At 39.9% G+C, this 13,270-nt stretch overlaps 1 protein-coding gene across 4 annotated transcripts in view; it reads right to left on the minus strand.

Annotated features, from left to right (window-relative positions):
- The window catches only part of LOC121324019 (pecanex-like protein 1), a 57,765-nt gene that overhangs the window by 43,118 nt on the left and 1,377 nt on the right, over positions 1–13,270 (minus strand). For all 4 annotated transcript variants that reach the window (XM_041265401.1, XM_041265403.1, XM_041265402.1 and 1 more), the window contains exons 2-6: positions 9,638–9,852; positions 6,342–6,447; positions 5,674–5,713; positions 4,874–4,963; positions 867–2,609 (exon numbers count right to left, since the gene is read on the minus strand). In XM_041265401.1, the coding sequence (XP_041121335.1) occupies positions 867–2,609; positions 4,874–4,963; positions 5,674–5,713; positions 6,342–6,447; positions 9,638–9,852 (2,194 nt within the window). The remainder of the gene's footprint in view (positions 1–866; positions 2,610–4,873; positions 4,964–5,673; positions 5,714–6,341; positions 6,448–9,637; positions 9,853–13,270) is intronic.

Genomic DNA, 13,270 nt, shown 5'->3' on the forward strand with positions numbered 1-13,270 from the left:
TAGGCATCTTAAACAATTTCTAAAAAAAGTCTTATGCATTTTACCATTTGTGGCTGTGTTATGTTTCTCTTACTACTGTATAATAATTGAATTGCATGTGTGGCATATCAAAGTCATCAATAAAAAATGACAATTTTCCAAGATTTTCAGTTCCAGTGGTTTGATTTCATACCACAACAAATCAAAATAGAAGCAATGGAGTGTTCTAATAAATTTGTACACTGCTGTAGATGCAACAAATGTTATTGTTAATAAATAGTACAGTGCAATTACCAGTCATTTAAGTCACTAATTAAATCAAAATAGTGAAATTAGCTTTAATAAAGCCTGCTAATAATTCTGAAAAATCCCCTGAACTACATAAAAATGGGAAGCAAGAGAGAATCTGATATTCTAGATAAGCACTCTAAAGGACTTTGTGATCACAATGTCTTAAATTTGTATCTCTTGTCTTTAAGGACTGGAAGCTGCAAAAAATAACTAAATACTTTAGACCCCAAAAGTAATCAAAGATGATCAAACACACACCTTTTTGAAGTATATTTTGTGGACGTCAAAACAATGTTCTTTATCAAATCGAGCAAAAAAAAAAAAAAAAAAAAAAGCAGCCAAGCAAGTAATCACCCATGGCAGAGCATGCTAAGAACACTTGTGGCATGGTTGTATGTAATTAACCTATGGCCATTATTGGTAATATCTATCGTTTTGTTTAAACTTAACAAAACCCCAAATTCTAACTCTTAGCCAGCAATTCTATTATTGGTTTCAGAAAATTCACATCGCTCGAGCAGAGCGGTTTAAAAGTTACGGTACCAATGCAGAGTACACACTCATTCGCACATGTGAAAACAGAAAAACTAACCCACCTCCACCAGCGACCTCTGTCTCCTCGCTCTCTGGGAATGCCACATGGCTAGGCAGGCTGTTTCGGGACCGTGTCACTGACTCGAGCTGCGAGGCCCGGCCCAGCAGGGATAGCTCGTCCAGGACCTCCCCCTCTTTGGCCTCCAGGTCCGATTTGGAGGTGGTGAGGGGGCGGGTGCTGGCCGGAGCCCCCAGCAGGTTGGGGTCGTTAAGGCAGGCGGCGGTGCCACTGTCCAGGCTCAGCACACGGGTGTGAGTCTTTGCGCTGCCCGCGCTGGGGGTGCGGTGAGAAGAACGCCTGCGCCCTCCTGCGCCCCCCTCCGAGCAGGACTGGCCCTTGGAGGACGAGGACGCTCCCCTCCGCCCTGCATCAGAGTCCCGGCCCCTCTCCCGTGCACTGCCCCCATACTTGGCCTTCAGGGCACGGTATCGTCCCTCTGGGGACTGGCAGGAGTGGGAGGTGGTGCTGGAGGAGCTGTCTGTGCTGAAGCGGTGGGCCGAATGCAGGCTGGAGGTGCGACTCAAGTCACTCTGGTCGCTGGAGTCCTCCTCCGTGGCAAACACAGCACTGCGCGGCTTGGCCATGCCCCGTAGCGAGATGTAATCTCGATGCCGGCTGGCGTCAAAGCTGCTCGCCCGCTTCTTTCCTGTGCGCTTCCGACCATTGCCGCCACCAGCCTTGTGACTCGAGGAAGACACCCGGTGGATCAAGTTGGCAGATTTAGGCCGCACGTCGTCTTTTTCTCTTTCCTTCGTGCTGGCTTTCTCTTTCCTGGTCCTGGCGCGTGGTTCCTCTGTGCCGGGGTCACCCGGTTCCGCAGGACTGAGAGCTGGCTGCTTCTTGGCTGTCAGCTCGTTGGCGTGCGGGTTCTTGTTAGCCTCCCCTGCCAGGGCGCTGAGCCCTTGGGAGCTGCTGCTGCGACTCTGGCAGCTGGGCGAGCCCCCTTCCCCACGTGTCCTGCTCTCGGTGGTGGCCGAGAAGCTGGAGTCCCCTGGCTGCTCCTTGCCCTTCTCGTCCCCTGACAGCGAGAGCAGGCTCTCCACATGTGTGGAGCTGGTCTGCTCGCTGCGGAAGCTGCTGACAGTGCTGTTGGTGTCGCGGTCGGTGCCACTACAGTAGCTCTCCGTTGAGCCGCTGCTTCTCGTACTAAGACTCCGCAGGCTATCCGCGCTGCAATTCCCTTTCAGAACTTTCTGGAAGCCGTGCCCGGCCACATAGAGTCCCGAACTCCCCTCGCCAAACTCGCGGGAAATGGAGACAGCAAGCGTCCTGGCCTCCAGTTGATAGTGCCTGCAGCAGTCTCCCATTTCCAACCCCCTCGAGGTAGAGGCAGAGGCTGTGGGCTCCAGCTGATTCAACCCTGCCTCAGCTTCTCTCGAGTTAGAGGGGTTGGAGGCCTCCAGTTCACACACAGGGTCCAGCCCGCCCCTCCTGGGCTGGGGGTAAATGCCAAAGTCTGGTTGCGAGGGGTCGGGGAAGGCAGATCCGGCAGAGCTGGATGTGCGAGGGACTCCTCGGGGGCGAGGGTCCTTGCGGTAGGATTGGGAGTGCAGTGGGATGAGGGAGACTGTCTGGGTGTCACAGGGTGCAGACAGAGACTGGTCCATGTGGTGTGAGGAGGGGATGCAGGGCAGCTCCACCGGGTCTCGGGCCAGCTCAGGGGGTCCCAGAGAGGTGGACGGCTGCATCGAGGCGAAGGAGTCATTGGAGACCAGACAGTACATCTTTGGGTCCGATGTCAGATCTAGGGGAAGAGATTACAAGTTGTTAGATGTCTTTCACCACTGCAGACCTAGATTTAGACCAGTACTGGTGATCAGTAAAATTAGTGTGTTGATCTCAACCTAGAACCCACAAGACAAATTGGTCTCCATCTAGCCAACAATGTTCAATCTCTGCTTGAGAGAGACCCTGAACTGATTGACAAACATCAACTGAATTATAGTATCACTGATTGATCCCTCTCTTACTTGCAGAGCTGTGAAGGGACACTCTAATGGCACCTGTCTGGTCACTGGTTCTCACCTGTTATGAACCCGTACCTTTTAAATAAATACATTTATCAGAAATCCCAAATTCACAATAATTTCAGACATTAACAATTTAGCTAAATTTGACAAACAGTTTTACTGCAGTTTCAGTTAATTTAGGAGCTTTGATGGCCTCACAAGCAGTCTGTAAAGTACACTACATTCAAACTTGCGTACAGCTGAACGTCAAATCTGAATGGCTCTGAAATTTGTACAGGCTTTGGTGTACATTGTACTGTATATGTAATGTACTGTGAACCTCAAACAACTTGAGAAAACATATTGCTCATGAGATGCTTGCATCAACTAACTTGTTTGTTGATTTGTCACTTGATTATTCTTGTATTTTTGTACATTTTACATTAGTCTAGATCTGTGTCTTAATTAGTCTTATGTAAGTTTGCTCTCTCTACTCTTTTCAGTACACAATGCTTTAATTGACACTGAGTGCATTTACATGGCCAGTAATATTCAGAATACTGACTATTCTGAATATATATATTCTGCCATGTAAATAGCATAATAGGAATATGAACAGAAATATTCCACCTCTGCATATGAGGAATATTGGCAGTGGCATATTCCACTAGTATGCGGAATACCAGTGGACTATAAAGCCATGTAAACAGCACATTCCAGTTATGAAGCATAACCCACAACAGACACGCGCAATAACAAATACTCAAAGCAATAAAACACGAGATAGATATCTAGCTATCTACCTATTATGTATATATATATATATATATATATATATATATATATATATATATATATATATATATATATATATATATATATATATATATATATATATATATATATATATATATATTACTAACAAAATACATATGATACTATTATATTATTATTATGATTATTATTCTACTGTACATTTGTTTACTGTAGGCTCTGTTGACGATGTGCTTGGCTAAACAGGGGCAACTCATCTTCAATCTGTCTCCTTGTTATATTAACCCTTTGCGGTCCGACATTATAATTATCCCTATCCTGTCAGACATCATCAAAAAGACAAAGCACAGGAAAAAGCCGAGAAAACCTTTCAATGGCCGAGTGAGACCAATAGGAGCCGAATGAAGCCAAAAAAAAAAGGGGGGGGGGGGGGGGGTACCTGATAGCCCCATGCACCATATAGATAACACGGCCATAAACAAAGGAGACAGCTGCTTCTGTATCCAGCGCTCAAAAAATATCATGGACATTTGCAGAGCTTTTTGAGATGTTATAGTAATAAAATAATGACTTGGATCACATTATTGAGGAGTTTGGTGATAAAACCAGTGATCAGGAGAGGACTTATCAGTATGCACGTCTATAAAGAGGTATGTGAAAAATACAACGAACAAGGTGTGGGGCTTGGCTGGAGACACAGTATTGAGTGTCCTTTTGCGATTCAGTGCCTTTTAAACCTATTTTACTCTGAAAAATTTTTTTAAAACAGCACGTGTAAAAATAAACTGGACCTGACACACCTGACAAGCGTTGAATAAATGGACCGCAAAGGGTTAAGACATACATAAGCGTGCATGTGAACGTAAACATGTTGCACTGAATTAAGACCCACTAGCATCTACAATCTCAGAATATCAGATTCAATATCTGAAAAAACAAAAACACAGAAATATACGTCCACACCACCAACGCTTTACAATAAACAACAAGCTACTCTACTATAATCTGCACTTGTGGTTTGCAGTGGGAAGAAAGATATGCATTTGTTAATGGCATAAAAGGAATATTCCGTTTACCATGGAAACGCGGAATATGAAAGGAATAAGAGAATTACGCCTGCATGTATACAGAGCATTTGGAATATTCTAGTATTCCAAATACTTAATATTCTGAATACTTGTGCCATGTAAATTTACTGACTAATACTATATATCTGTACTTTCAGGCAAATCAGGAAAGGCTGAGCAGTGACTGCAGTGATGCAACAGTGCAGTAGAGGCCTCACCTTGCTCCTGGCTCCCGTCCTTGCAGAGGCTGCAGCTCTGAGCCAGGCTTAAGCTAATGTCATCTGAGGTCTTTCCCATTTCTGCCCCTCCTGCAGCAAAGACGACAAGTCTAGTTAATGCAAAACTCATTACTTATTTATTTTCTTTCCGTGGGACACACACTGCACGGCAGCTCTTTCTGCAGTGTCAGATCTTGAATCAGGTGCAAAGACAGTCTGCTCTAAAGCAGTCACAGATCCAGAGTTGTGTAGTACTATGCTGGAGCAAACTGGAGCGAAGCTAAACAATCACCATGCACACGCCTCTTTCATAGTCTGCAAAAAACACTTGTGTTCCTGGATAACTAACGCACTAAAAAGCAGATCCAATACAAATGCACAAGACAACTTCCAACAGTGACGAGGTAACTAAATTGGAAATGAAAGTAACCAGGGAAAATGAACTGAACTAAAAAGAGCAAGCGAGAAAAAAAAAACAATATCAATCAAGATGCTAGTCAAGTTCTTCTTTAAATAATGATCACTTTAATAAAGTTGTTAAGATAAATAAAAGGATGTGGTGCATAGAATAAACTAATATAAAATACTTGAGTGAATAGCATTTGAAGCATCATATTTGTTCAATAAGTTCACTGTTGACTTGTATTACTTTAATTTTCACCTGCAGTATTAAAGAATAGTGGTATGCACATATCAAAATATGGTGCTTGGGGACAGTTACTGACAAATACTGCATACATCAATGCAATATCTTCATAAAAGATAGGATTTTGTTTTTGTTTGTTGTGTAACTTTCTTACCTTTGGCTGTGGTGGTGACGCCGCCTTGCAATGATGCAATCTGATTAGAAACAAAACAATGACAGCTTGATTTAGAAGGTTTCACAAATTATATTATATCATATCTAGCTAGCTAGCTAGATAGATAGATAGATAGATAGATAGATAGATAGATAGATAGATAGATAGATAGATAGATAGACACACACACTCCAAGTTTCATGATGTTTCAATAAAGAACCAGTGTCAGGTAAAAAATAAACATTACTCTGAAAAGTGAGTGGTTTATTACGGTATTTTGTGAACTGTCTAAGCTTTATATCCAAATGCATTCTGAAGTGTATCTCTAGTATCCTGATTTACTGAGCTCACCACCTGCCTGAGAAATGTATTGGCTCCAAAATATGAATCTTTGGCATTTTTTTAAAAAGCCTTCAAATGATAATCTTTTTCTTTGAATAGGTCATTCCTGACATGGAGATAAAACAGGTAAAATAGGCATTATCCCCACCTTTCATTCTTTTGCATATGCACAACACCTAACAATGAACCCTTCTCTCCATTGCATGTGGTCTACCTATCCTAACCTACTGCAAGTACTGCTCTATCAGTTTTATTCAATGCTACAATACCAGGCTGTCAGGACCTCGATTTCAAAATGCATTAAGGAGATGACTCCCACTTCCTACCTGGTTAATGGAGTCCATGCCTGCAAAGGAATTCCTTGAGCTGCATTCCACTGGAGGAGTGACTTCCCTGATGAAATCAGTCATTTCAATCCCCCCTCCAGGATCGCTGGAAAACACACAGGGAGCAAGCCCTGTTATTAACGCCAAGGACAGACATATTACAAGTGCCAAACATGCAGTGTGACCTATAGCCACAGCAAGTGGAATACAAACTGCAAATGTATAATTTCATCAAATCTGCACTACACTGACTGTCGAAACAACAAGTGAATGCAAGTCCTCTAGTCTGAAATGTACGCAAATGTATGTGGTGACATGTCATCCACTAGAATTAAGCTGTGTGAGTGTTGTGTAGAACTATTCAGCAACAATCCTGGGAAAGCAGAAGGATCTCTGGGTCCCACCCCTTAACTCTGAATGGAAGCACTGACCAACACGTCCATTAAGACAGCTCTAGATGATCGCATCGCCCAAAATTATTATAATAATGTTAACCCTGTATTGCTGTATCACATACCAAGTTTCCAATTCACTCACAAGCCAATATTTTTTATAAGGAACACATTATGCGATGCCAATCTTTGCTTATATGTTTGGCTCATGAAACTGAGTCTAGTTACCCGAATATAATAGCTTTTCTCCACTCAAAGATACTTGGATATTACATAGCAGTGTTTCATCATTTCAATTCAGTTTCAGTTTATATTTACTTGGTAAGATTATTATTTTGTTTCTAGTTAGTTTCGTTATAAATTATTATTTAGTTTCAGTTAAATAAATTCAAAAAGAAATGTTAGCTTTAGAAGTACCTTTTATAAGTATTTTTCAGTTTCAGTATCTTTTCATGAAGAGACTTTTGTAGGTTCACGCTGCCAGCTGATATTACACAGCATTAAAATACTCAATGATATAAGAAAACATAAACCCAACTTGCCTTACAACAAATGTCTAATTGCAAACACTAAAGTTAAGGCGGCTAATCAATGAATACATATTGCAACATATAATTAGACACTACAAAAATCTATAGCCTATATACTCGCCAGGTACTTTGCTCCCAGATCGAGCATTATCTTTGTCTGCCGCATGCTGATTTCAGATATAAGCTGGGTACTTGAGTGTGAAATCACACCATGACTCATTATCACTATGGGGGAACGACCCAGAGCTGAGAGTTTAGTCACGTGTTCGATCAAGATTTATATTGATAACAGTAACACACAAGTTAGCCACAGTGCAGCTTGGCTGTGCTATTTATACAGCATGTTCGTAAAACGATATTAAACACAACTCAGAATATTCGTTTTTCATGTTTATTTTTTCAGTTCACTTTCGTTCTAGTTTTTAAACCATTTTCCAGTTTCTATTACTATTTCATAAATATTTTTTTCTTTTTGTTTTTGTCCAATTTTCTTTAGTTAACTGAAAAAAAAAAAACACTTACATAGTTCATACATATTTGAATGAACTGTTTTATTCAAAATGTCCATCATAAAAACTCCATATTGTTTTGTGGTTAACAGATCAGTTTATGCTTAATTCCATCTACGTATTTTTTAAACCTATTATTCATTCAGCAAACTAAAGAGGACACCCAGGAAAATGTTTTCGGTCCTGGAGCACCCATGAACATTCCTAGAACCCCTGATCACACTGCTGCAGCAGTAGCTGATGTTACCCAAGAGTTTCTATTCATATTTGGACCACACCATTTGCTTCAACTTAATATGTTTCTGGACCATGTTTCTCTTGACTTTCCAATGAATGTCCAACGATTTAAAGCATTAGAAACTAGTGGTGGGCAACAATATGAAAACTGTATACCGATATCATGCACGGATTTCGATAATATCCAAAACAAACTAAAATATAATACATTTGCAATATCAAACATAAATAGACAGATTTATAATACCGAACGTTAACATTTATATGTACACTAATAATAGTGTAAGCAATAAACCACTGACAAATGCGCATCTCTCAAAATAGTGCAAAATCGATGGCCAATAGTGCTCAATGCAGCATGAAAACAGCATTTGGTACCTAAACGCCAATCAATGGACTAGAATGGTTAAATGATACTTTAGTGTGTGGTGTTTGCCTACGAGACTGACAATTATTGGTATGTATAGGATTTGTTGTATATTATCATAAAATAAACTTAATTATACTGTGTTTGTATTTTTAGCAGTATTAGTAGACCCATGAAATTTTTAATTTTTTTACAAATTTTCATTTTTATTTTTCACAAATTTCACTATTTCGTTTTATTACAGATACACCTTAATAAAACTCAAATAGATGTATATCAGTATACATCATGTTTTAACAATACAGATTTTTCATTAAACATTATCAATTTCTTACTAGTGGCAGTAACTAACATACAGTCCCCCACTAACTACTGCCCACAACAACATAAAATATGGAAAAGACATATTTACACTGCCTTAATGTGGGGCTGTCATAATAATTGTACATACAGCGAAAAATACCCATAAAAAAAAACAAAACGATAGGAATTGTATTTCAATCTCATTGCACTGACGCAGGGCTCCAGTATACAAACTTGGGGTTTCTCAGTATTTAAACACTAAGCAAAGCACATTCACATTCATTCATTCAAATCCATTCAAAACCCAAACAGCATTTGCTCCAGTGGAAAGTGTGCACCTCTTGAAATAACAAATAATTAGCATACTAATACTAAATAAAAGCAAACAAGCCATATTTTCCCCCAAAACAGTAATACACAGCTAATGCTTAACGACAGTATCTTTCGACTCCCATCCCAGCCGACTGCACATCTGTACATCATTACTTTGTCACCATCAGCTGCAGCATACATACTCTCATGCTCAAATTATTTGCAGCGTTGTTTAATTGTTATACACGGTTTAGGCATTTTAGAAACAAAATTCTCTTCTCTTCCATCACAGTCTGAATTCCCAAACGACTCGCTCCAAACTATATTTTTTGTATAAACTTCCCAATTTAAAAACATCAATCTATGTTTGCTTTATAATGATTTTTCTTTTTATATTTCGTGCTATCTTGTATTTGCGAAAAACACGGGGCTCTAAGTATTAGCAATAAAAAGTATGTCTTGGTGAGCATACTTGAATTATTTTACTCCAAGATATTGCAATAGGAAACCTAGTCTGAGGCAACTTTGCTGTATCAAACCCCAAGTCTTCCCTGGTGGGCCATGCAGTGGCCTAAATACTAGTCTCTTGAAACCAAGGTCCAAGCCACAAAGTGGCTTCCTCAGCTTAAGAGTGTAAGTGCCGTACCCAGGGCCGTTGCTGTCCTCATGGCGGGTAGCGTTGCTGTCATTGCCCCCTTCCAGCTTGGCCCCGCGGTTGGTCAGCTGGCTGGCACTGCGCTCCACCACCTCTCCCTCGTCCAGTGCCCGGTGCAGACGGTAATTCACCAACTTGAGTACCAGGAAGACAGCGGCGATCACGCCGCAATAGATCCCAACGATCAACATGGAGGAGGGCAGGGCCTGTGAGAAAACAGACACAGAATGTGAGGACCAAGCATCGCCGCGGTGAGGCCATGACAAGGACAAGGCTGTCAACATTATGCAATATTAAAGCTGCTGAAGCAATGCATTTACTGTACAAAAGATAATTTCCCCTGACAATGAATAAACAGGCTGGAAGGTGCAAGGAAGCAATGAGTTTATTAGGACACCAATGGCAAATAAGCAAACATGCACCATCCCCATTAGCTGCATTTATGGTAAACTGTACTTGTGAGATGGCTTGATCTTTAAAATCTTTATTTTAAGAGGTGGTGATTAGCTATTCAGGGACACCAATATGTATTTGGTAAGGTGTCTGAGTGGGATAAAAGGCGCAACAAATATCCCCGACCCAAGTTTCAAAGCTGTTAACACCATCATTTTGACCACTGGAGTATATTCCTATCTATGCATTGCACTTTTATAATGAACACCATACCACATAAAAATGACTCTCACCTTTATTTGAGAAATAACAATCAGTGTGAATGTTCATCTAGTCTACTCTATTCAATTGTACATGTGCAATCACAACTTATTTACAGATTTTATGGTTTCCAAACAACAGGCACGCTGTTTTGTGTTTTATTGGTTGTAGAATTGTATACTGCAAGGAAAGACACCGAGTGCTCTGTTGCTTACTGTAAAAGAAGTAGGCCTCATGTAGACCCATATCACTGTCCCTGTTAATTGGCATTCAACATACTTTCGGCCAATTTTGCACACAAACTAGGTCATGTGATGGACTGAATTCTCATTTGGTGCCAGAAATAGTCTTCTTGGATAAATATTCAGTTTAAAGCAAAACCAGAGAATAGGTTAACTATAATATTGACTTGAACTCCTCCTCTTAAGAGAGAGAGAGAGAGAGAGAGAGAGAGAGAGAGAGAGAGAAAGAAAGACAGTGGAGAGGATTTTGTAGGGGATGTACAAATCAAAATGATGATGTGCATTAACACTAGGAAGAAAGTCACAGTTAAAACAAGACTTGAGCTAATCATGATCATTTATTTTATCATTAGTTAAAAACTTAGTTGATGTCCAACCCTATTTCCATTTGCTTCAATTTTATCCATTCTTAACATGTTGCAAACAGCTGATCGGAGCATCATCACTGCAAGGGCTCAGAGTAATTATTGATTCCCTGTGATAAGCTCTTAAAGTTGCAGCAGCATAGTTCTTGTTGGCATAATAAAGGCATACAGTACAAGGGTTATTTGCCGTTCCGAATTCAGCATGGTGTCTGTCCTGGACGTGACTAAGAAGTTAGTTCCTGTACAGTAATGCAACATTTTTGCAAATTAGGGTTGCACAGCATGAGGAAATACTAGCTTCCAGTGCGCTCTCTCTGTGACCAATACTGCAAGTGTTGCTGCCTCGTGCCCTGGAGGCTTTGCAACCAGGCTGTATGTAGAAAGAGAAACCGACAAACAAGTGGGACTGGCAAAGGAAAGGGCAACCACATAAGGTAAAAGCCTGGCAGTTAGAGATTTAAAACAGGAATCACAGTGTGTGTTATAAATAAATGTGCCATGTACTGGGATTCTCTTGTTTCTTTCTTGCTCCCTTGCAGTTTGGTTCTGGCCTCTCAATCTGTGCAACATATTTTACATTATAATACAAGGACACCCTACAATGTATTAAATAAATAAAAATAAAAATCACAGAATAAAGAATCAGTATTAAACACAAAAGTGTTGTTCCAACTTTGTGCAGTTCAGTACAGTATGTCCTATGCACAGTGTGACACCTTTACACAGGACAAGATGAGTGACTGGTTGATTTCTTGTACTCTATTTAAAATTACGCAAAATGAGGGAAGTTAATTTTTTAGCTCCATTTGCCTTTGCATCTAAAACACCAATTACACAAAACCATCTGGGACAGTAAAGCAGAAACTACCCCAGGGTAAAAGCTATTTACGGCCTTATCATGGTGGCTGACAAGCATCAGTACAATTACTACAATAATGCACAGTGCAATTAAAAACATAAAACACCTGTCAAACACAGAATCGCTGACAGGAATCTGAATTACCTCTGTACTTATGTTGCAATTGTTATGCGAAATCGTCTGTATTCATAACAACTATAGATTCAATGTATTCACGATTCAAGATGCATTTGGTACAAGAAATACATACTGTACAGTACTGGTTTGTTTTAAAGGTAAGTCATCTTTAAATGGTTGTAGTTAACACATTAATTCAATACATGTTACCTGTCACGCACTTCTATCTGCTATCTGAAATGTACAATTTTGAAATAAAAACAAAGAAAATATTCAATTTTAAAACGTTATCTGGTACAACACTAGTGTAGGTAAAAGAAAGTTGTTGTTTTCTTGTCTCAGGATGTCTATTACTGTTTCACCTCAGCAGCGTCTTCATGGTCAAAACATGCAACTAAATAGGGGGAGTAGCTGGTTGGGCAATGACAGGAAAAGCATTGAAGGGGTCACTTTCATTCTCCAGGTGACCAAGGAAGTGCAAGAGTATGTAAGGAATATTTGGAAACCGAGATTCATTTAACCTAGTGTAGTACCAGGTAGCATGTTTTAAAATTAAAAAAATCTAATATTTGATATAACACGTGTTTCTTTCAAAACTACACATTTGAGACCCAAATCACAAATGGAAGTGGACAACAGGTGAGCCATTCTTAAGGTATCATGCCTAGTACATTTTAAAATATATTCAAAGTATGAGGTGTAATCGATCACCACAATCATGTAAGCGATTAATTAAATCAACTAGTCACACACATGATAGAGAACTGCAGGCCCCAAAACGTTCAGTAAAAGAAAATACCAGGACAAAAACTGATTTTATAAATGCATTACATATTGCATATTACATATATATTTAGTACTTGAGTCTATTAATTATTAATGTTCTCTCAATTAAAGTCAACATGTGTTCAGCCTACCTGTAGTTCAACATTACATTTTAAATATTCAAACGTGTGTTTCTGTGGAATATCACAGTGCATTACTTAGAGCTCTGCGGGTTTCACCACATGCATCATTGGGCTATAAGTACAGGCACCATATGGAAATTAACGCTTGATTATTGACAACATTTATCTTAATACAAGTCCTTGGTTCAGCTGCAAAGCAGGAGTAGCGCATTATTCTTCAATCACGTTCTATAAAGTCTTGAGAGACATTCTGTATTGAAAAAACAGTTTATGAATGCTATAAACTACAAGGGCTGCACAAACTGATCCAATGCGTCAAATAACCTACTGACCGAATGCTGGCATTGGAGATATAACAAAAGCCCTCAAAATCAATTTTTCATTTTTAATTTTAATACCAGTGGGAAATGTTTTATGTTATTTATATATTGGTATTAAACCAAATGACTTCAGCAGTAAGACGTTTTCTAGCTGTCGTG

Source organism: Polyodon spathula, chromosome 12 (assembly GCF_017654505.1).
Source record: "Polyodon spathula isolate WHYD16114869_AA chromosome 12, ASM1765450v1, whole genome shotgun sequence".
Classification (NCBI taxonomy): Eukaryota; Metazoa; Chordata; class Actinopteri; order Acipenseriformes; family Polyodontidae; genus Polyodon; species Polyodon spathula.